The following is a 25,797-nucleotide window of genomic DNA, read 5'->3' on the forward strand; positions in this document are numbered from 1 at the left end:
CGTTGAGAAAGAAATTTGTAATAATTCAGATTGTTAATGATTAGTGTGTTTCGACAACTTGAATTATAGGAGGGTATGTTGAGATATTAGATATAATCCAAGTTGAGTTGTGTGGCCCAAGCCCAAAGCTAATTAGGGTTTAGGATTTGTTACTTAGTTTGTTATTTTACTTGATAGTCAAGTCACTTAAGTGTATATAAATAGACACTTTGTAATTCAGTTTTATTATTCAATTCAATAATACAATCCTTATTTCCTTATTCCCTCTTTCTCTCCTCACTAAAAGTGTCTCAAACACTAATAGATAAGAGGTAATCAATTAGCTAATAAAAATTTAAAAAAAAATTTGGTACGAAAAATCTTAACGTGCTCTTTAGTTTTTTTTAATCTCGATTGTTAATTAAATCTAACGATTAATATTTATAGTTTTCGTTATTTACAAAAGATATCAGTTCTCACCGAATAAATCCCATATATATATATATATATATATATATATATATATATATATATATATATATATATATATATATATATGAATGAGTTGAGACGTCATTTGCATATAGTTGAAATATATTTTTATTATGGCATGATATACACGACAAAAAACTTGAAGTTGTATTATAAAACTTCAAACACACGCGTTCTTATCACAATTTCACTATGTTTTCAAACATATACGTAATTTATCAAAATAATGCCAAAAGAGTAAATAAATTAACATTTAAGGAGATAATATAAGTAACTTTAACAAAAACAACGAAGTTCATGGGCATTTTAGTAAATTGAAACAAAATTAATTATCTAAGAATTCTATAAATTATGACTCAAGCATGCTCCAATGCATAGTTTAGGTAACGTATCTATAATAAACTTTGATACCTTTGTTTAACAAAAATGTCTCATATTGAGATGATTGATCTTACAAACTCTTCTGATTCAACAATAACACCTTCCCAGATCACTACTTTGCCCCAACTTGGTATGCACAGTGGTAGCTCGGTTGCGAGGGTTCTACCACCGTTACCTAAACCAAACACCTTCTCATTCTTCAATGGATCTAGGCTCAGGGTTCCATGGTCACAACAAGAACATGAGTAATTACATCTATTAATATTAAATTTAATTAATATTCTGTTGTTAAGATCTTACTTTACTTTTAGAGTAAAATTGAAATTACTTTTAAAAATGAACCTTTCAAATTTTATCACAAAATGTTATATATTTAATTTAGTGATCAATTTTAGTTGTTTTCTTATCTAATATTTATTTTAGTTTTTCTAACTGTTTTTATATATATCTTCGTGTCTTCTTTACTTAATCCGCTTATTTCAACTTTTTTAGCCGTATATTTTAAACTACATTTTCATATTAGTAAAGGTTAAATAACTATTAAAATTTAAAAATGAAATAATTACAATTTTTTATTTTAATTATTTTTTCAACAAGGAATTCAACTATCGGTTTTTTCTTCTCCATCACAAGTCATTATTTAAAAAAAATTATTGTAATACTTTTATTAAATAATGTGCGAGTATTGATTTTTCCCCCTTAAATATTTTGATTAAGAATATTTTTAATATATACAAACTCACAAGTTTTTAAGTTTAATCTCTATGAAATTTAAATTTGTATTTAAATGTTAGTCATCTAGTTTGTAAGAATAATCACAACTAAAAAAATGAATATATTTACTCTTAAAAATAGTCTATATAAAATGAAAATAAAAGTCAAACAATTTTCTTTAGGAGATAAACTTAACGAATTGTGATTTAAGTATATTTAATTCTAATATTTATCTTTGATATGTAATACAAGTGTTGTGTTTTATTGTCTTAGTTTATTTGTGATGGGGCTTACTGAATATGGAAAAGGGAAATGGAGCAAAATAGCAAAGCACTATGTATGCAATAAGACACCACAACAAGTTCAATGTTATGCTCGTAACTTTTTCAAATATCTACCAGCTTCATATGTGGATCGATTTAAGAGAAAGAAACTATCTTCAAATACCAACAACTTTGTTTCTAGAAAAAACAAAGAAACTCTCGATCTTTTTCCTATGAAAGATTATAGAGAAGAACCTAGTATTTTCATGAATGTGCCTAGGGTTTCTGCTAGTAATGGAGAAGTTGATTTGGAACTTCGCTTAAGTTTATATAAGTGAGGTTTGAATCATATGTGTCAAACATGGATGGATAAATTAAGCTACAAATTAGTATATCATTATAATAAGTGGCTCCATTTGTACTCCATCATGGATTACTTATTTAAATGTGTTTTAAAGTTTTTCTTCATTTTAATAATGTTTGTTCAATTGTGATGTTAAAGTTTTTTATTTAATCGTGCATGTTTTGTCTTGAAAATTTGTACTCCATCATGGATTAGGAGTATGGTCAAGGATGATCAAGACATTTTAACAACTTTGGTATTAGAGGATATGTCTTAAAATTGAGATTTTATATAAAGGCATAATTAATCATTTTAACTTAATGTTTATTAATTAAAAAAAACGTTATGAATTAGTTTTTTAACTTCACTTCTATTATCCTATTTTGTCTCTCTTCCGTCAATTTTTGATAAAAAAATTGTTAAATTCTGGTGACATGACTTGACAACAATGTTATTGATACAAATTTGAGTTAACATAGATAGTTAAAAACTGATATATTATTTAAACTATGAGAGTTTTGTTTTCGGAGATTAAAAACAAAGCTGACTTAATTTAAACAGTGTGTCAATTTTTAACCACATATTCTAATTTTGATTTGTACCAATAATCTTACTATCACGTCATCATAACTCAACATTTTTTTATTAGAAATTGATGGAAGTGACCAAATAAAATAGCGGAAGTGAAGTTAAAGGATTAACTTGTAAGGTTTTTAATTAAGAGATTTAAAATAAAACACTAAATTAAATTAAAAGACTAAAATATATATTAATCTTATATAAATTATATATAATTTATCCGTGACAAAATAATATAGAGTTTCTAAAAAAAAGTATAAACTTTGTTTAATTATGATTTAATCTTGAAAAATTAGTATATAGACTGTTTTAAATAAATGTTATTTTATTTTATAACGGTCCATTAAACTGTTCTTGTTCTTCTATACTTTTTTTTTACTCCTTCCATTTTTATTAAGTTCATTTTTGACATTTTAGGCATCTTATGAAAGTTTATAGATTTTGTTACTTTTTAATCAATAAATATATTTTTTAATTATAATACTCTTAAGGACATTGTCCTCTTTTTGTAAAAAATAAATAAATTTATTTCAATACTCTTAATTATGTATAATTGTATAATTCATTTGACATTTTTTTAAATAAATTATTAGAAGTACTTTTGATAAAATTACCTTAAAATTAGTTTAAACTTTAAAAAAACATTTAAAATAAACAAAAATTATGTAGAAAATAAAATTTATAAAAAGAACCGATGATATATTAAGAAAAAATCATAATTGTTATAGAGCAGAAAAGATATAAATCAATGACAACAACAAAAATTATTAAAAATTGAGTTATTCAAGAGTTGAGGTAAGTAAAAGTGAGAAGAAGAAACCTCGAAAATTGTAAAACTGATATTTATTGAATAATATTTATTGATTTTTAAGAAAATGTAAAATTATAATATATATTAAATAATTAAATGTATTTTTAATAAATATAAAAAATATTTCTTTTATAAATAAAATTAAAAATATTTTTAAATGTATTCACAAAATATAAGTTATGGAAACTGACGTTGTCACACAGAATAAAATACTGTAGATTATTTTAAAATTGTCGGTACACTTTTTTCAAAGTTAAAAAAAAAATTTGAACTTAACTTTTTAATTTTATTGATTGTATAAGATCTCATTAGTTGTAAATGATGTTATTGATTCAGAAAGTCAAAGTGCAAACTCAAGATAATGTATTGAAACTTGTGTTGTCACAAGCAAAACAACTCGTTCTCCTCTAAGAGGTGAATAATACTATATTATAATGTTAATACTTTAATTTTTATATAATTTATTTTATTTTATATTTTATTATAAATAATTCACTCATTTGATTGGAAAGTTAATATTAAAGTGATTAATTCTACAAATTGTATATATTTTAAGCTTATTTGATACTTTATTAAATAATTTAAACAAATTAATTATAAAACCCTATTAAACATATTTTGAGAGAAAGTTCTAGCACTTTTAAAAAAAATGGTATACTTTGTAATTAAAAAATTATATATTTATAATTTTGAGTGTTTTTTTTAAATATTTATAAATAATAAAAAAACTTCTAAAATTTATATTTTAAAAAAAGGATGATTATAAACTTTTTTTTAAATTTTGTTTTATGTATAACAAGATGTGAGACACAATGCTGGAATAATGTGCATGACAAGTGTAATGCGTAGTTGATAGAACAAATGGGGAATATAAATAACACAGAATTGATAATCGAGTTCGGTGAAAAACCACCTACGTTTGAAGACCGTTAACTCAAGGAAAGGAAATTCATTCTTAATATTCAGAAGTACAAATTGGTTTGATTTGAACGCTCCTAGTTCAATGTCTATTTTCCTAATACTACATGTGAACTTTGATTCATACTCCCTTTGAATCTGATACCCCTCTCACTTTTACTCAAACACTCTCCGAAGTGTTCAGACAGTTACAATAGTATATGAATGATGTTACAAACTTACAACTCAAATATTTTATTCTCCCAACCTATGATTAATATGCAGGAATAAAGTATTACACAAAAACAAACATAAGACTCAAAACAAATTAACACGTCAAGCTTAGTAATGCAAGGTTTGAGTCTTCATAATGGAGAATGTCTCTTTAAATAGCAATAATTGTCCACCTTCAAAGCCCAATAGGGTTTAGGTCTTGAACGTGGTTGGCCTTCTCAAAATCACGGGAAACCAATCTTCAATAATGTTGATTGTAAAACTTTAATTGATTAAAGCTTGAACAAGTTTGAATTCCTCAAATTTAATCTTGCTAAAAGAGATTATGTATAAACCTATCTTAATCCAAAAGATGCAAAAAAGTCAAATCCCTTATTATATATAAAAGGATACAAATCCTTAAAATTGCGAGAATTACTCAAATTAGCTTACGTGTGAAGCAACCTAGAGCGACACAGCATATCTCACAGAATGAAGGACATTATGCTTAACATGTAGCTTTCTTACTGAAGTGTCTTGATCACATTGAGACAAGATTTCTCACATCTTGGTAGAATATCTTCATTTGCATATTGCCTATAAAATGTTATCAACCATATGTAATAACAAGTGTATAATGCTATAAACCTCAATAATTGAGTTTTAAATACTCGTGTAAAATAATATTTATAGTGTTTATTAAAAAAAAGAATTATAAATCTTTTAAGGGTTAATAGTTTGACCTGAATATCTTTGGTTGGGCCTCTAAGGACCTGACCCACCAACTCTATAGTGCGTAAGTAACATGAAATGAACTTAAAATGGGTGGGGTTAGGTGGCGAGCACACGATCTAGTCCGACCTAGTACTCCTCATCACAGAATTTGGGAGAACGTGGCGAGCCACGTGTTATGACAGTAACTCAAGTCATCCCAATTTCAATAGGTTATTGACACTCCCTATCATGGAGGATGACTCACTTCATTCATCTCATTATCACATCAAAACCATGAGGCATATGGATGAATTTAAAGGCACAAAAACTTGTCTTCTTAACAACCCCCAGGGTCAAGTAACTAAGCTTATAAACATCCTAACGATACAACTGGGTAATTCGTTTACTCTTTTAAAAATTATAACACAAAAATTCCACTTGTGTATCTTATCACAGGTACCTAGTTCGTACCCACCGCATGGTCCGAAAAATCTAACTCGAACTGCACTCTCATATGAAAAACCAGTTTCCCTAATCATTGTTCTACAATGGTGAGACGTGGCATCACTAGAAAAAATAGTGGTGACCAAATAGCCAAGAGATGCATATCATTATAGAAGAGTTATCCGGCATAAAAAAGTCTTCCAAGATAACGTTTTGCATCTCCAACAACGATGACACAAGGATGACCCACCAGAGGGAGTGGAGATTTTAGACCTACAACCTCTATTCGGTGAAATCTAGGATACACTTGTATGAGAGAACTTCAACTCATCGTCGTTGGTAATATTTTATAAGAAAAGCGACACATTAGGTGGAAATAACACCCGCCATCAAATTACTAAAGTGTAAGATCATGGGTGGTATGTTCAAGGAGGTGATGTTGAGGTGGTATATCAACCTACCTAGGTTCTTAAACTAGGTACCTAGACCTATCGAGTAAGGTGATTTATCAATTCTCATTGAGCAAACATCAAAAGGGCTTAACAACCAGTTTATTCAATGTTCTCCACAAACACATGGGTATTGGATAACGTATAAGGGCTAAAAAGGAATAGAGAATTAGAAAAATGTGAAGTTGATCTACAAGTTGGTAATGGATTAAATGTTGTTGCTTTATCCGTGGGAATTTATGAACTGAATTTACTTAGTGGTTTATTAATTCACTTGGAAAACTGCTATTATTTACCTGCAATTAGCGAAAAAATTATTTTCGTTTATTATTTAGACAAATTTAATTTTTCATTTATAATTAAGATTAATTATTGCTCTATTTTTTTAATTGATATATTTTATGCCACTGCACAAATGAAAAATAAATTATATGTCCTTGATCTTGAAATGTCAATTTATAACACTAATACTTAAAGGATGAAACCTAACGAGTTAAATTCAACTTACCATTAGCATTATCTATTATCTCATATAAATTAGAAATACATTTTCAAACTCCATAACGATGGACTTTTTGACTCATTTGATTATGAGACATGCAAATCTTGTTTACATAGAAAGATGACAAAACCTCATTCACTGAAAAAAGGTGAAACAAATAGTGATCTTTTGGCCCCATGCATACTAATATATGTGGACCACTAGAAACTCCATCTAGAGGAAGTTTCCAATATTTTATCACATTTACTAATGATTACATTAGATGTGGTTATGTTTGTTTAATGAAACACAAATCTGAATCCTTTGAAAACTTTAAAGAATTCAAAATTGAAGTACAAAACCAACTAAGTAAGAATATTAAAATCATTCGATCAGATCGAAGTGTGAATATTTAATCTTAGAATTTGATTACCGTCTAAAAGAGTGTGGGATTATATCCCAATTTAATCCTCCTAGAAAACCATAAAGGAGTGGTGTATCTGACTGAAGAAATTGAACCTTGTTAGATATGGTTTGAGCCATGATGAGTCACAATGATCATCTAAACTCTTTTTAGGCACATGCTTTATTGACAACATCTTACACATTTAACCATATTTCATAGAAAATAGTTGAGAAGACAACATATGAGATATCGAGTGGTAAGAGACTGCATATGTCTTACACGATACTTTCGAGTTACGAAGTTTGTGTGAAATGACAAATTTCAAATAAGCTTGAGCCCAAATATAATAAATGATTCTTTGTGGGTTATCCTAAAGAAACAACAGAGTATTAATTCTAAAATCCTTCTGAGGACGTGTTTATCACTCAAACTAGATTATTCTTAGAAAAATACTTTATTTTTAAAGGAATCAATAGGAGGAAAGTGGAGCTTGAAGAAATTCAAAGATCCCAAAGTAGTGACACACCTACTGAGGAACAAGAGTTGAAAACACAAGAAGTCGTGGAAGAGAAATCTTCTCATGTAGAACAAGACTAGTATAGGCCAGACAAGATATGATACTAACCTGAGAGATATGAATATCTCATAATGATTTAGGTGATCTATTTCTCATGGATCAAGATGATCTTGTGAACTACCATGAGATCACTATTGATCTTGAGTTAGTGATATGTTGCTAGATACTGCTCCCTATTATTATATTAAACATGATTTGATATAATTTCCAACTTTACGAGAATCTATAGAGTCACACACAAAAGGATACATTGATGGGAGAAAAGAAATAAGTGAAACTTATTTGATTGTTCGATCTTACGGTGCACTAACATTAATTAGAGAAATGCGTTATATCGTAAGGTGCATTATACATAAGTGTAATATTGAACATCGTAAGGTACAATACACTTAAGTGAAATAAGGAACAACGTAAGGTATTGTGTACTTATGTAAGATATGGGACACCGTAAGATACAATACACTTAATGAAATATAATACATTGTAAAGTACGATATGCACACTTAAAAGAAGTTCATGGGCATTTTAGTATATTGAAACAAAATAATTGTCTAGGAGTTATATAAATCAAGACTCAAGCACACTCCAATGTATATTTTGGGTAACCTGTCCTTGATATACTCATATACCTTTGTTTAACAAAAATATCTCGTATTGAGATGATAGATCTTACAAACTCTTGTGATTATTCTCCATCGTCACACATACTTTCATCTAATGTACTAATGATCCTTAATATTGGTCACGTTTCTACCAATCCTAATATTTACAATCATATACATCATCATCAACACCAAACTAATGTATGGGTCTCACCACCAAAAAAAATATAAGTGAGACTTTAAATCATATGTGTTAACATGAATGGCCAAATTAAGCTACAAACTAGTTTATCATCATAATTAGTGGCTTTTCTTTGTAACTTTTTCCTTATTTTTAATAATATTTATTCAGTTATGATGTCATAGTTTTTTATTTAATCGTGCATGTTTTATCTTGGAAATCTACACTCCGTTATGTAATATTTATGGATTATATATTCAAATATTTTTGGTAATGTTTGTTTTGTTTTAAATGTATTTTCTTGATAAAATGATCACTACTACAAATAATATATATTAAAAATAATATATTCTATGACAAATCTTTCATCTTAACCAATAAAATATTGAGGTGTAAATTAAAGGCGCACCATATTTTATTTTATTTTTTAAAAAATACTATCTGTTTTCTCGATTGAGCTGACAATTGAGGGGAAAAGTATCCAGGGGACACACCTTTGAAGCATAACAATTGTATTTTAGTAACTTTTAATTTTTTTATATTTTTGTTTATAACATATTACCTCGGTTGAGTAGGCAACCTAGGGAAAAATATTTAGAGGACGCGTCTTCGAATTCCGACAACTACATTTTAGCATCTTTTATTTATTTATTTATTTATTATTGTTTATGACCTATTACCTCGGTTGAGTTGGAAATCGAAGGGAAAAATATTTTTTTAATTTTTAACTTATGACATATTTATCATACCTCGATTTTGTCCAAATATTTTTAAACTTTCAAGTAATCAGTTTTGTTGCACTCATAATAAAATGTCAGTTTCACAGACAAATCGATTGAATCAATTTGTTAATCACGCGTAAAATCAGGGAACAATATTTTTAGGTTTGGGTCTGCATTTATTTGTTTTATTAAACTATATTACGCGTAGTTTAGTTTGGTGTGCTCATTTTATTTTATTTTGCATCCGTGCGCGTTTGTATCTTGATCAGTTTGTGCATTTTCATTCAAGTATTTTCAACTGTGATGTTTGATCTGCGATTGTCTGTTTTAGTGAACTATATTGTGTGTACATTATTTTAGTGCATTCATTTATTTTTTCGCATGTTTGTGCATCTGCATTTTGCTCAATTTATTTCCTTTTAATTTTATTTTTATCAAAATAATTAAGAAAAATAAATAAAATAATTAGTTTAATTTTATTTGTTTTTGTTTAAAATATTTGTGATTCAATAAGACCCAATTAGTCACACACTTAGGCCCAATGGCAATTTTGACATTAAATTAATTCATAAACCCAATGTATGAGCATATATTCATCATCCCATCATCTCATGTGCACTTACCTCCATAAGAAGAGAACAAGATTACACTAACTCAAGGCATGGTGTTCATCTGAGAAGCATCAAGATCCCCTTATCATGTTGAGGTGTGCCCAAGATACCTTAACCCTAATTTCTATCCTCAAGCATCCTTGGACCTTTTGGGACTACACAAGTCATCCTACTCAACTCCAAAAAACCCTAATTGGATGATGACAAATAAGGGGAAAAGTATTCAGAGGACACATATTTGAATCATAACAACTTCATTTTAGTAAAAAAAAAATTATATTTTTGTTTATTACCTATTACCTCGGTTGAGTAGGCAACCTAGGGAAAAATTATTCAAATGATGCGTCTTTGAATCCCAACAACTTCATTTTAGCATTTTTTATTTTTTTATTTTTTATTTTTGTTTATGACATGTTTCCTTGGTTGAGATGGAAATCGAATGAACAAGTATTTTATCTGATATATTTTATTTATGACATATTACCTCGATTGAGCTAGCAACCGAAGGGATTTTTTTAATCAAATTTGATGAAAAAATTAAGTAATGAATCATTGTCATCCATTTATATAGTAACAACAGTCAAGATATTGTCAACTCATAAATCCTCATGAAACATCATTGATCTACGTGAAACTCTCACTAACCAATCAAAATATGAATGTCTTAATGATCCATCTTGGATGCAAAGCGCTGAAATGCAAACTTAACTTAATGAAATCAATGTTAATGAAAGCAGTAGAATGAAGTACAATACCATTCTCTGGGATTGATTGTAAGATAAGGAAAAAGTTTGAAGGTTGATTCCTTAATGTAACCTCTTCTCTTATCCTTGCTTGTTAAAAATGTTTAATTTTAGTTAGGAAAGAATGAAGATGTTTTTCGACAGAAAAGTTGGTTTTGCATGACAATAAACAAATTGATTCTCGACAGAGAGGTTAGTTTTGCAGCAGTTCAAGAACTGAAGACACATGGAAGCAATGCAGAGGACAAATGGTCACGTAACATTGTACGTGTCGAGTGATGGAGAATTGACCGTTGTCGACAGTTAATTACGTTCATCTATATAAGTTTATTTGATCTTTGTAATAAGGATTCACATTTTTTATTATTATTCTCTACAGAGTTCGAACATCCAAGTTATAGAGATTATATAATTTGTGAGAAATGTATGAATCTACGTCACACCATTCAACTCAAGAATTTTACACAATTCCCTTTTAAGATTTTCTTCATTTACTTTATTTGTTCAAATAGTTCTATACTTTATTTCTTATGATGTTATCTGAATGTTCTACTTTCAAACTCGAAGTTATCAAACATGAACACACTTTCTCAAACATTTATGAACAATATGTCCTTAGAATTTTTTCGAGTTTAATCCTATAAAAGAGTTATGTTGGTGCACAAGATGAAGAAGATGAAAATGATAGAAGACACACACACACACACACACACATACAACGAGAGAGAGAGAAAGAGAGAGAGAGAGAGAGAATAACAAACTCTAACAAATTTCCACTACTATTCCACTAACGGTTACACAGAGAATGGTTACTCCACTACTTTTTCCTACAGCGTGTCATATTACTTAATGGCTAAGCACACTACTCACTTATATACATAGACAATAGTGCCATCTCTTAGCATCTAGAATATGTTTGTAATAAATAAAATCAAACACATTTAGATGGCTCACACTTTGCTTATATCCAGTCCATTTCTCTAAAGTAACAATTTCCTCTAGCTTCTTGGTTGGACACCTATTGAGCACATATGTTGCAGTGACAACACCTTCTCTCCACAAGGTGTGAGATATCTTCTTCTCCTTCAGTATTGCTCCTTGTCATATCAAGCAAAGTTCGATTTCTTCTTTTAGAAAGACCATTGTGTTGAGGAGTGTTTGGAGAAGTCACCTCATGCTCAATTTCATTCTCCTCACAGAACTTTTTGAACTTTGTAGAGCTATACTTACCTCCATCATCACTTTTGAGAATTTTCAGCTTCTGACCACTCAGATTCTCAGCCTTGATTCTGAATTTCTTAAATTAAGTAAACACGTAGTATTTGAACTTTATGAGGGATACACATATCCTTCTTGTGAACTAATCAACAAATGACACAAATTATTTATTCCCTCCTAATAAAGGTACTGGAAATGGTCCACACACATCAGAATGCACCACACCTAGAGCATGCTTTGCTCTTAGAGGCATTTCAGATGCAAATGCATGTCTTAGTTGCTTTCCTCTCATGCACATATTGCATGACTTCTCTGGCTTCTTAATTCTGAGAATTACATGTACCAACTTCTTTGAATTCATATTCCCTAAGCTTGTGAAGTTCATATAACCAAATCTTTTATGTTACAACTCACTTTCCTTCACAACACTTGTTGCGCTAAGGCATTCAGAGTATGCAGTTTTAACATTCACTTTGAATGTTCTATTCCTCCCCTGTTCTGACTTCATAATCAGCTTCTGATTACATTCATACAACTTCAAAAGATTATCCTTCATGGTAACTAAAAAACCTTTCTCAATTAATTGACCTACACTCATCAGATTCCTTTTCATGCCAGGAACATACCACACATTCTGAACCAATGTTGTTTTACCATTATTCAGAACTACTCTAACATTTCTCATATCTTCAGCATTGAGGTATTTAGCATCATCACATCTGATCTTTGTCCTCTTTTTAGAGTCAAAATCAACCATCCATTTCTTATTTCTAGTAAGATGAATTAAGCATCCAATGTCCATATACCACCAGTCTGCCAAATACGCATCATTAGATTCAGAAACCATCAATAGCACAAATTCATCATTAGAATATCCTCTGGCTACATTTGCTTCTTCTGACTTCCTTTCCTTATTTGACCAACAATCAGCAACAAAGTGGCCAAACTTCTTATAATAATAGCACTGAACATTCCTCTTATCATACTTCTCCTTCCTCTTCTGAGCACTTTTCTGCCTTTCAGAAGTTGAGGTTTCTGACTTCTAAACACCATCAGATCTCTTCCTGGCTTCTGACCAAGACTGCTTCTGATAATTTTTTACCAGAAGCGGCTTTCAAAGCTTGTTGCTCTACCTCTATTTCATACTTTCTCTCAGGCATACGCAACTCTTGTGCCTCTTTGACTGCTTTGCAGCTCTTCAATTTTTATGGTGCTAAGATCCTTCGAATGTTCAATTTCTACCACAATGTAATCAAACTGGGGAGTAAGAGATCTAAGTACCTTCTCAATGATACTTTCTTCAAAGAGAGTTTCTCCATACGACTTCATCTCATTTGTGATCAGAATCACTCTGGAGATGTAGTCAGGTACCTTCTCATTGTTATTCATGTTGAGATTCTCATACTGCTTACGTAGAGATTGAAGTTTTACCTTCTTCACTGATGCATCATTGCCGTAGCACCATACCAGTTTGTCTCATGCAACCTTCATCATTGTCGAATCAACGATTTTCTCAAACACGTTCACATCCGCACATTAATGGGTGTAGAACAATGTCTTTTGATCCTTCTTCCTTATATCACGCTGAGCATTCCTCTGTGCATCTGTTGCATTTTCTGGAAGTGCAACCTGAATGTAACCATCATTGACGAGATCAAGAACATCTTAAGCACCAAACAACACACGCATCTGAATCATCCATCGATTTCAGTTCTTGCCATCATTTCCATTCTTGTTCAACTTTGTGAAAATCACTCAGATCTCACCAAACACTAGTGTTTTCCAATCCCGTAGAATCAAGAAATGTGATTTTGTTACGATTCTGATTCAGAAATTCAATACGAAATCAAGAAACAAAATCATTCACACAACGTCTCACCTTTCACTCGTGTTTCTTTGTGTTTCCCCGTGGATATGAATCAGAGCTCTAGATACCAACTATTGATGCACAAGATGAAGAAGATGGAGAGAGAGAGAGAGAGAGAGAGAGAGAGAGAGAGAGTAACAAACTCTAATGAACTTTCACTACTATTCCACCAATGGTTACATAGAGAACAATTACTCCACTATTTTTGCATTCAACGTGTTACATTACTTAATGGCTAAGCACATTACTCACTTATATACACAAACAATAATGACACGTAGACAAAATACTAAAATACTGAATCATTCTTCAACAAATTAAAACTTGTGATTTGATTTACTAAAAACAACGCTAAACCCATATATAATAATAAATTTTATTTTATGGTAAAAGTTTGGTATAAATCTAAAATTATTATTTTTAAATAGTTGAAAGGGTAACTATGGATAGATAATTTACAATTTGTTGTATAAATACAATAAACATGCAATCTTTATAATTGTAAAACTGCTAACCAAGTGATAGGTATGTTTTGAATTGATATGCACTAAGTGGATTCAAATCAGGTGCGTAACATTTTGGTACTTTTTGCAATATAATAGTACATATTAATAGGCATGACAACATAACTCGTACCTGCATGTACCCACCCGAACCTGCTCCGAAATTGATGGGGAAAATCTGCTTTGACTGGATTTGGGTTTCCCCCGATTATAAAGTATGGGGACGGGTCGGATAATGGGGACACTAGTACCCGCCCCGTTTATTTTATTATGTACACTATTATTTATTTTTGATGATTTAGAATATTAAATAAATGACCAATGTTTTAATATTTTGATTTGTATTAATTATTTAAAATATTCAAATGTATGTAGGAAATTTTTTTAGATTGTTTTATTTTATTATTTGTAATGTAGTTTAATTTTTTTAAAAGTAAATATTTATATTAAAAAATTGATTTTACTAAACGGATGGTGGTGGGGTGGGGATACCCGAACCCAACCTAAACCCGTTTGGGTTTTAATTCTCCATCTCCGTTTGGGTTTAGAGCGGGGAACGAAGATTGTTTGAGGAGGTAAAAACCGTCTCCGATCCACCTCATTGCCATGCCTACATATTAGAATAAAAGAAATATTTATCATGAATCGAATCGATGTCCTTCAAAATTAAAACTTAATACTTTTCTCCTACGTTATCTAACTCGCAATACTTGCTATGTTCCACAAGTATTTATATATAATTATTATTGTATATAATTTATAAAAAGATTGAACTCCTTATATTTTGGAGGCCTCGTCCGACAGGTTGCACAAATTCAAAATTGACCTTTTTATATATATATATATATATATATATATATATATATATATATATATATATATATATATATATATATATATATATATATATATATATATATCTTTTATAGAAACGAAAATTATAAATAATCCTCAGATTTAATTAATGGTCGAGATTTTACGTTTTTTCTACCAAAAAATAATTATATTTACGTTAATTACACTAAATCGCAAGTTGTGTCTCCCTCCAAAACCTACAACGTCTTATAAGCCGTCTTCAATTTACTATTCATTGCATCAAGGTATATTCATGTCACCCTATTATGTTTGCTTAATAACGATCATGTTGTATATAGTTTATTATTCATTTGTTTTCTTAATTTCTCTGTAGCTACCCAATGCGGTATTTGTTGTAGTAAATTATTTACTCTTGTTCTCTCCTCATCACAATCACTTCTATTCCAATTAAATGTAAGAGATTATTGTGAATTTTGAAGCTTTATATTCATTTTTATTTTCTAATTCATCATCAACTTATTTTTAGTTTCATATCTTATTAAATTATTAATTCTAATCTACATATTTTATATCTTCTTAATAAAAGTTTGAAACAAAATGAAGATGATGAACCAGCCCTCAATACTACACAAGCTGCTCATATACAATAATCAGTACAGATAATTATAATTACGATATCTATAAATAAATAGACAACATTTCAATTTTAATATTTTTATTTTCTTTCTTATAGACAAATCAAGAGATTCTATATTATGATGAAGAAATCAAACCCAAGGTGGACACATTTTTTATTCACTCGAAGATGGTGAAATTTTTATAAAAAATATGCACACTGTGTTGGTTTTAGTGTGCGTTGCTTGAAAATAAAAATAAAGATGGTTTTGAGCGATTGAAGTATTTTGTTTACGCAAAATAAGGTTACCAACCAAATGCCCATTTTTTCAAATAATCCATTTTTTCAAATAAATCTCCAAAATAATCAATTTTTTCATCTATTTCTCAAACTAATTCACTTTCAAACAAAAAAAAAGTCTCAAAACAAATGAGACGTCAATTCAATTGACGATTGTGTACAACACATAAGAGGAGACGTCAATCCAATTGATCATAGGCGTCAATTGTATTGACGCCTCCTCTTATGTGTTGTACATATGCGCTAATTGGATTGACACCTCCTTTGTTTTGAGATTTTTTTTTTTGAAAGTAGGTTAATTTGAAAAATAGATGGAAAAATGGATTATTTTGAATATTTATTTGAAAAAATGGGTTATTTAGATAAAAATTTATGATATTTGCACCATTTACTAGAGTGAACCATCATAGATAATCTGTTATTTTTGGAGCTTCCTTCATAGCGAAAGAAAAAGCTGATTCATTCATATGGTTATTTGAAAAGTTGTTGAAAGCTATGAGAGGAAATAAACCAAATCTTATAATAAAAGATCAAGATCCTTCCATGAAAATAACAATTGATAAGGTCTTTGATTCTTCTTCATATAGGTTTTGTATGTGGCACATCATGAAAAAAAAATTCTGAAAAGAATCAATATGAGTTCAATAACCTTCATAGCGAATGATAAAGCCGATTCATTCTTCTTCACATAGGTTCCAATGATGAGTTCAATAATAAATTTAATTCAGGTGTTTGGGGATTAGATACTTTCGAAAAATTTGAAGCAACATGGAAATCCATCATAATTGAGTTTGGATTGTAAAAGAATGAATGACTTTCGCACATATACAATATTCGAAATATGTGAATCTCTACTTACTTCAGAGATATATTTTTGGGTTGTATATTGTGAACAACCTCAAGATCAGAAGGTGAAAATTCCTTCTATGGTAACTTTTTAAATCCTAATCCTGACTTGGCTGAATCTTGGATGAGATTTGAGTCTGCTATAGAAGCTCAAAGGCATAAAGAGTTATTTGTTGAAAATACTTCACTTCAGTCTTTACTAATACTAAAACTAAATCATGGGTTAAGAGGCATGGTATGGAGATTTATACTCATGAAAACTTTTATATATTTCAAAATGATTTATGGATTGGATGTATAAATTGTGGAGTAGAAGAAAGAAAAAAGATGGTATGGATGTATTCCATATAATTGATAATAGTGAAACAAATTGTGGAGTAGAATGCCTTCTACTTGGCTTACAGACAATCCAACTCTATTGGTTCCAGTTCAAATCTCATAACCATTTGATAGCCTATAATAGTCTCCAGGCTCCAAAATTTTGTTCTTCAAACATTGTTGCACTATCATTGATGCATTGTAATGATGCCACAGGTCTGAACCTGCTGTAGTGTCATTGTACCAAATCTGATCCCAATTCTATAGTAAGTCGCTAGCTAAGCATATGTAAACAACTTTCCTCTTTTCAATATCTTCATATACCCATTAATTCTTTCTCTTCCATAGACTCTAAAGTATAGTCACAAAATCAATTTTCTGAAGCATGTTTAACTTGTTAAAGAGCTGAAAAATCAATTGTGTGCATCCTTCTGCTATGTTGCAAACTTTGAGAGTTAATTATATCATTAACCAACACAAATAAATGAAAGCAAGTAGAAAACCAAATTTTAAAAGATAGCACACAAGCAATGAAATGATGAAGTCTCAAGAACTATTAATTTTGGAGAAGAGATACTAACATCATAACTTTATCTCTAAAATTAGATTTTTCAAAGTTAAATTGATACTTATTACATCAAAGTTAAGAATCACACATTCTCTAAGATCCATTTAGAGACCAAACACTAAATATTTATGTAAAACATAGTTAATAGAGGAATGTGTGCATGAAATCTACCACCTAGAAAGCATGTATACAACATGGGGCATGGATGTAATATGACATGAAGAAAATTATAAACTTCATTGGAAAAGTTATAAGACATGAATTGATTATAAATCAGTAAATTAATAAACAATATAGCTCAAATATATTGAGACATCAGAAATTTAAAAATGACAAGAAACACCAATAATCGAGGAACTTTGACATTTGATCAAACACTTGGAGGGAATAATCAAGTTCTTCAAGTGATCACAGAAAACTGATGTTGTTGTATCGATTGATGAGCAACAAACTTTCAAAATAAGCACTGCCGAGATTCTATACAATTGATTTGATCTCTAAAACTGGTTGTGCCGTGAATTTATCCATATCATGTGATTTGTTCTTGACATTACCATCGGAACATTGAGGAATCATTGAAAAACGGAGTAAATTAGTGGGGAATAGGAATTTTGGCGGTAGTGGGTAGGGTTTACGATGTAGCTATCAAGATGCAATTGAAGATATTTCTCTTTGTTGAAAAAACACTGGCTGCTTGTAGTTCTTGGCTTAACCTGTTGGATTTGGATATTAGATATAATCCAAAGTTGAGTTATGTGGCTCAAACCCAAAATTAATTAGGGTTTAAGATTTGTTACTTAGTTTGTTGTTTTACTTAGTAGTCAAGTTACTTAAGTGTATATAAATAGATACTTTGTAATTCAATTTTATTATTCAATTCAATAATATAATTTGTATTTCCTTATTCTCTTTTTCTCTCCTCACTAAAAGTGCCCCAAACACTAAAATATTAGTATCTATAGTCTGGTTAGATTCTTGATTGTGTTTCTAGGATTGTGGGTAGTTGTTGATCAATCGCTTTAAAGATGAATGGTAATAGAAATTGACCAAACTCTCTTCCAACTCTTGACGACAAGAATCGACTTCAATGGAGAAAACATATGTAATATCTATTTGGTTTTAATGAAACCCTAGAAGTGATTACTAATGGTGTTCCTGCAGTTAGTGTAGATGCAACCGACATACAGAGAACCGCTCACAAGGATGCCAAGAAGGAGGATTGCAAGGTGGTGTTTTACATCCAATTGGCGGTTCATGCGGATAATTTCGACATAATCACTCATGCTGAATCGACGAAGGAGGCATGGGATATTCTTGTTAAGTACTATGAAGGAGGCGAGAAAGTTAAGTTTGTCAAGTTGCTAACTTTGCGATGACAATATGAATTGTTGTCGATGGGAGAAGACGAAAAGATTGCAGGCTATGTGTCGAAGGTGCAGAAACTCGTCCATCTCATGAAGGGTTATGGTGAAACCTTAACTGATAAGATGATAGTTGAGAAGGTAATGTGTATGTTGACCTCTCACTTTGATCACGTTATCGTAGCTATTCAAGAATCCAACAATCTTGACACCCTAAAATTGGAAGATTTGGTTGGTTCGTTGGAGGCGCGTGAGATTAGGATTGTCGAAAGGAAAAGAGTCCAGGACTCGATACAAACACTACATGCTCAGTCATGGAATAAGAATGGTGGTTCCAACAATTTCAAAGGAAAAATTGACAAGACTCAGGGCAAGAAGTCTTGATCGAATTCTCACAAGAATAAAGTCGACGATAGAGCTTTGAATCCTCCAAAAGAGGAGAAGGAAATTCCTATAAAAAAGACAAAGAGAAAAAAAAGGATGCAATGTTATAACTGTGAAAAGTGGGGTCACTTGGCCAAGCATTGTTGGTACAAGAAACAAGGGATCTACAAAAGGAAATGACAAAGGAATGAACCTTGAACGTCATGATTCAGATGATTCTAATGATATGATGGTTATGGATGTACTTGTAGATGAACATATCGAATCCAAGATCTGGTTCCTCGACTCAGGCTGCTCGAATCACATGACTGATTGAAAAGTATGGTTAGTAGATTTCGACGAGTTGAAGCAGAGAAAGGTCAAACCTGCTGATAATAACTTGTTGTAAGTTGAAGGTACTGACAGCACAGTTATTCGAAGGAGAAATGGAGCGAAATCCTTGATCAAAGATGTACTCCATGTCCCTAGAATAAAGTGCAATCTACTTAGTGTTGGACAACTGGTAGAAAATGGGTTCTTAGTGGTTATTAAAGATAGAGCCTTAGAACTTTTCGACATCCAGAATAACGTGATCTTGAAATCTCCTATGTCGAAGAATAGAACATTTAAGACGATGATCAGTTCGAATGAGGTTTGATGTCTGAAAACAGTTGCCTACCATAAAAATAGTTGGTTGTGGCATATGAGGTTTGGCCATCTAAATTTTAGGTCGCTCAATCAACTGATCACTGAAGATATGGTAACTGGTATACCAAGTCTTTAGATTTCTGACAAACTCTGTGAAGGTTGTCTAGTCAGAAAGTAGTCTAGGAAGTATTTCGTTTCGACTATGCCAATGAGATCCTCCTGCATAGTCGAAGTTATACATTCAGACGTATGTGGTCCTTTTCAGGAGCATACCACTGGTGGAAACATGTATTTTTTTCGTTTGTTGATGAATTTAGTCAAAATTTATGAATCTATGTGATCAAGATAAAGGACAAAGTACTCGAAATCTTTAAGAGATTCAAGATGCTTGTCAAAAACCAGAGTGAAAAGAAGATCAAGGTGCTGCGAATAGATGGAGATGGCGAATACACATCCAAGATATTTGAATAATTTTGTGTAGAACATGGTGTTGATCATGAGGTAACTCATCCTTATACTCCTCAACTTAATTAAATAGCAGAAAGAAGAAACATGACCATATTGGACATGACGAGATGCATGCTGAAGTAGAAGAATTTTCCAAAATCCTTATGGGGTGAAGTTGTTTCAAATGTTGTTTATATACGAAATAGATGCCCTACCAAGAAGTTGAAGAACAAGGTTCCTGAAGAAGCGTGGAACGGAAAACGACCATCAGTGAGTGATCTGAAGGTGTTTGGCTCTTTGTGTTACAAGCATGTTCCTGATGCAAGAAGAACAAAGCTTGATGACAAGAGTGAACCTATGATTATATTAGGATATCATAATACTGGAGCATACAGGTTGTTCAATCCAATTAATCAAAAGATTGTGATTTGTCGAGATATTGTGATTGATGAAAATTATGCCTGAGATTGGAATTCTAGTAATGCAATTGACAAGCCATTTATGAGCTATGATTTCGACGAAGCAAGTAATGATGTTGAAGTCGAAGATGTTGTCGATATTCCAGTTGATGTTGATGTTGTTGCTGACATACCCGACACAGTCGAAGTCAAGAGGTTATGGCTAGCACAAGTCAGAGACCTCGAAGAACTAGAGCTCGTCCACTAAGACTTTAAGACTATGAAGTGGTTGGTGATGATGAAGTCACAACAGAGGGATAACTAGTTCATTTTTCTTTACATACAGGTACTGAACCAATCAACTATAGAGAGGCTCTAAATAATATGAAGTGGAAGTCTGGTATGGTGGAAGAGTTACAAGCAATCGAAAGAAATAACATCTGGGAGTTGGTCGAATTTTCAGCACATACAAAAGTTATCCAAATGAAATGGGTGTTCAAGTTGAAGCACAATGTTGATGGGTTGATAGCAAGACATAAGGAGAGATTGGTAGCTCGAGGATTTCTTCAGCGAGCAGGACTCGACTACTTGAAGTCTTTGCACCTGTTGCAAGATTGGAAACTGTTAGACTAATGATAGCCTTGGCATGTAAGCAGGGTTGGTCGTATTTTCACTTATATGTGAAATCGGCATTTTTGAATGAACCTTTAGATTAAGAGGTGTATGTCACACAACCTCCTGGGTTTGTGATTCAAGAGGAAGTAAGGAAAGTATACAAGTTGCACAAAGTGCTCTATGGTATCAAGAAGGCACCTAAGGCGTGGAACAAGAAGATCGACTCATACTTTTCGAATTAGGATTAGTCAAATGCAAATCTGAGTATGGTGTATATGTTCAGGTTGTGGCACAAGATATAATAGTCATATGCTTATGTGTCGGTGACTTGCTAGTAAATGGAAATAGCTTGAAAAACTTGTCAAAGTCCAAAGAGCTAATGAAGAAGGAATTTGAAATGTCAGATATGGGAAATTTGTGATACTTCCTAGGCATGGAATTTCAAACGTCGAAGCAAGGTATGGTGTTACTTCAAAGAAAGTATGTCAAGGAGATACTCAATAGATTCAGGATGGATGATTCAACTCCTGCATCTTCTCATATCGAACCAAATTTAAAGTTGGAGAAGCATGAAGAGAAAGACAAATTTGATGCAACTTTGCTCAAACAAATTGTTAGATCTCTGAGATATGTGTGCAACAGTCGACCTTATATATGTTTTTCAGTCAGATTAATGAGCACATATATGATGAACCAAGTGTGTCATACATGAAGATTGTAAGAAGAATCCTGAGATACTTAAAAGGATCGAAAAACTTTGAAATTTTATTTCTACGAGACTCTGAAAGAAAAGAAGCTATGGTTACTTGTTATTCAAATGTTGATTGGTATGGAGTTAAGGAAGATCGAAGAAGCACTACTGGATATTTCTGTCAAGTATTTGGTGCCCCAATCTCACGGTGCTCGAGAAAGTAACTCGTGATGGCATTATCATCGTGTGAGGTTGAATATATAACATGATCTTATGTTGTGTGTCAAGCAGTTTAGATCAGATATGTGCTGGAAGAGATCAAGGTCAAAGTGAAGAAACCTCTGGTACTGCAGATCAACAACAAGTAAGTCATAAACGTTACGAAAAAATCTAGTTTTGCATGGAAGAAGTAAACACATAGAAGTTGTATTTCACTTCTTAAGGGAGAAGGTGAATATAGGTGAACTTGAAGTAAGGCGTTGCTCAAGCGAAGCACAATTGCCAACATTTTCACCAAAAGATTGAAGATCGACGGGTTCCTAACGTTGAGAAAGAAATTTGTAATAATTCAGATTGTTAATGATTAGTGTGTTTCGACAACTTGAATTATAGGAGGGTATGTTGAGATATTAGATATAATCCAAGTTGAGTTGTGTGGCCCAAGCCCAAAGCTAATTAGGGTTTAGGATTTGTTACTTAATTTGCTATTTTACTTAATAGTCAAGTCACTTAAGTGTATATAAATAGACACTTTGTAATTCAGTTTTATTATTCAATTCAATAATACAATCCTTATTTCCTTATTCCCTCTTTCTCTCCTCACTAAAAGTGTCTCAAACACTAACAGATAAGAGGTAATCAATTAGCTAATAAAAATTTTAAAAAAAATCTGGTACGAAAAATCTTAATGTGCTCTTTAGTTTTTTTTAATCTCGATTGTTAATTAAATCTAACGATTAATATTTATAATTTTCGTTATTTACAAAAGATATCAGTTCTCACCGAATAAATCCCATATATATATATATATATATATATATATATATATATATATATATATATATATATATATATATATATATATATATATATATATATATATGAAATATATTTTTATTATGGCATGATATACACGACAAAAAACTTGAAGTTGTATTATAAAACTTCAAACACACGCGTTCTTATCACAATTTCACTATGTTTTCAAACATATACGTAATTTATCAAAATAATGCCAAAAGAGTAAATAAATTAACATTTAAGGAGATAACATAAATAACTTTAACAAAAACAACGAAGTTCATGGGCATTTTAGTAAATTGAAACAAAATTAATTATCTAAGAATTCTATAAATTATGACTCAAGCATGCTCCAATGCATAGTTTAGGTAACCTATCTATAATATACTTTGATACCTTTGTTTAACAAAAATGTCTCATATTGAGATGATTGATCTTACAAACCCTTCTGATTCAACAATAACACCTTCTCAGATCACTACTTTGCCCCAACTTGGTATGCACAGTGGTAGCTCGGTTGCGAGGGTTCTACCACCGTTACCTAAACCAAACACCTTCCCATTCCCAAATGGATCTAGGCTCAGGGTTCCATGGTCACAACAAGAACATGAGTAATTACATCTATTAATATTAAATTTAATTAATATTCTGTTGTTAAGATCTTACTTTACTTTTAGAATAAAATTGAAATTACTTTTAAAAATGAATCTCTCAAATTTTATCACAAAATGTTATATATTTAATTTAGTGATCAATTTTAGTTGTTTTCTTATCTAATATTTATTTTAGTTTTTCTAACTGTTTTTATATATATCTTTGTGTCTTCTTTACTTAATCCGCTTATTTCAACTTCTTTTAGCCGTATATTTTAAACTACATTTTCATATTAGTAAAGGTTAAATAACTATTAAAATTTAAAAATAAAATAATTACAATTTTTTATTTTAATTATTTTTTCAACAAGGAATTCAACTATCGGTTTTTTCTTCTCCAACACAAGTCATTATTTAAAAAAATTATTGTAATACTTTTATTAAATAATGTGCGAGTATTGATTTTTTCCCCTTAAATATTTTGATTAAGAATATTTTTAATATATACAAATTCATAAGTTTTTAAGTTTAATCTCTATGAAATTTAAATTTGTATTTAAATGTTACTCATCTAGTTTGTAAGAATAATCACAACTAAAAAAATGAATATATTTACTCTTAAAAATAGTCTCTATAAAATGAAAATAAAAGTCAAACAATTTTCTTTAGGAGATAAACTTAATGAATTGTGATTTAAGTATATTTAATTCTAATATTTATCTTTGATATGTAATACAAGTGTTGTGTTTTATTGTCTTAGTTTATTTGTGATGGGGCTTACTGAATATGGAAAAGGGAAATGGAGCAAAATAGCAAAGCACTATGTATGCAACAAGACACCACAACAAGTTCAATGTTATGCTCGTAACTTTTTCAAATATCTACCAGCTTCATATGTGGATCGTTTTAAGAGAAAGAAACTATCTTCAAATACCAACAACTTTGTTTCTAGAAAAAACAAAGAAACTCTCGATCTTTTTCCTATGAAAGATTATAGAGAAGAACCTAGTACTTTCATGAATGTGCCTAGGGTTTCTACTAATAATGGAGAAGTTGATTTGGAACTTCGCTTAAGTTTATATAAGTGAGGTTTGAATAATATGTGTCAAACATGGATGGATAAATTAAGCTACAAATTAGTATATCATTATAATAAGTGGCTCCATTTGCACTCCACCATGGATTACTTATTTAAATGTGTTTTAAAGTTTTTCTTCATTTTAATAATGTTTGTTCAGTTGTGATGTTAAAGTTTTTTATTTAATCGTGCATGTTTTGTCTTAAAAATTTGTACTCTATCATGGATTATTTATTTAAATGTGTTGGAAATGTTTTGTTTCAAATGTAGTCTCTTGATAAAACCGGCAAACCTTATCAATTCAATGCGTAAGCAAATTTATGTATTTGAAAAGCATTTATCTCTCTCATTAAAATGTATATACAATTTTGGGGTTAGGAGTATGGTCAATGATGATCAAGGCATTTTAACAACTTTGGTATTAGAGGATATGTCATAAAATTGAGATTTTATATAAAGACATAATTAATCATTTTAACTTAATGTTTATTAATTAAAAAAATGTTATAAATTAGTTTTTTAACTTCACTTCTATTATCCTATTTAGTCTCTCTTCCGTCAATTTCTGATGAAAAAATTGTTAAATTCTGGTGACATGACTTGACAACAATGTCATTGATACAAATTTGAGTTAACATAGGTAGTTAAAAACTGATATATTATTTAAACTATGGGAGTTTTGTTTTCGGAGATTAAAAACAAAGTTGACTTAGTTTAAACAGTGTGTCAATTTTTAACCACATATTCTAATTTAGATTTATATCAATAACCTTACTATCACGTCACGTCACGTCATCATAACTCAACATTTTTTTTATTAGAAATTGATGGAAATGACCAAATAAAATAACGGAAGTGAAGTTAAAGGATTAACTTGTAGGGTTTTTAATTAAGAGATTTAAAATAAAACACTAAATTAAGTTAAAAAC

At 30.6% G+C, this 25,797-nt stretch overlaps 1 protein-coding gene across 3 annotated transcripts; it reads left to right on the top strand.

Annotated features, from left to right (window-relative positions):
- The first annotated feature begins 862 nt into the window (after positions 1–862).
- LOC127074791 (transcription factor MYBS3) lies at positions 863–25,133 on the top strand. 3 transcript variants are annotated; one of them, XM_051016155.1, is made up of 3 exons: positions 863–1,027; positions 23,739–23,808; positions 24,551–25,133. In XM_051016155.1, exons 1-3 carry the CDS (start codon positions 898–900, stop codon positions 24,876–24,878), a joined length of 528 nt encoding a protein of 175 aa, XP_050872112.1. In that variant the 5' UTR covers positions 863–897; the 3' UTR covers positions 24,879–25,133. The 3 variants fall into 3 exon arrangements, with proteins under 3 accessions (XP_050872112.1, XP_050872111.1, XP_050872110.1); XM_051016154.1 differs by lacking the exons at positions 23,739–23,808; positions 24,551–25,133 and adding an exon at positions 1,840–2,286 and having other exon boundaries at positions 863–1,097; XM_051016153.1 differs by lacking the exon at positions 863–1,027 and having other exon boundaries at positions 23,575–23,808.
- The last annotated feature ends 664 nt before the right edge of the window (positions 25,134–25,797 follow it).

This window comes from Lathyrus oleraceus, chromosome 4, assembly GCF_024323335.1.
Source record: "Lathyrus oleraceus cultivar Zhongwan6 chromosome 4, CAAS_Psat_ZW6_1.0, whole genome shotgun sequence".
Classification (NCBI taxonomy): Eukaryota; Viridiplantae; Streptophyta; class Magnoliopsida; order Fabales; family Fabaceae; genus Lathyrus; species Lathyrus oleraceus.

What these genes read in the sequence shown, in the direction of transcription:
- LOC127074791 (XM_051016155.1), top strand. Translation starts at nt 898, where the DNA reads ATGTCTCATATTGAGATGATTGATCTTACAAACTCTTCTGATTCAACA. An exon ending in GAGGGTTCTACCACCGTTAC is followed by an intron (nt 1,028 to 23,738) that starts CTAAACCAAACA and finishes TACCACCGTTAC; the next exon opens with CTAAACCAAACACCTTCCCA. An exon ending in TGGTCACAACAAGAACATGA is followed by an intron (nt 23,809 to 24,550) that starts GTAATTACATCT and finishes TTATTGTCTTAG; the next exon opens with TTTATTTGTGATGGGGCTTA.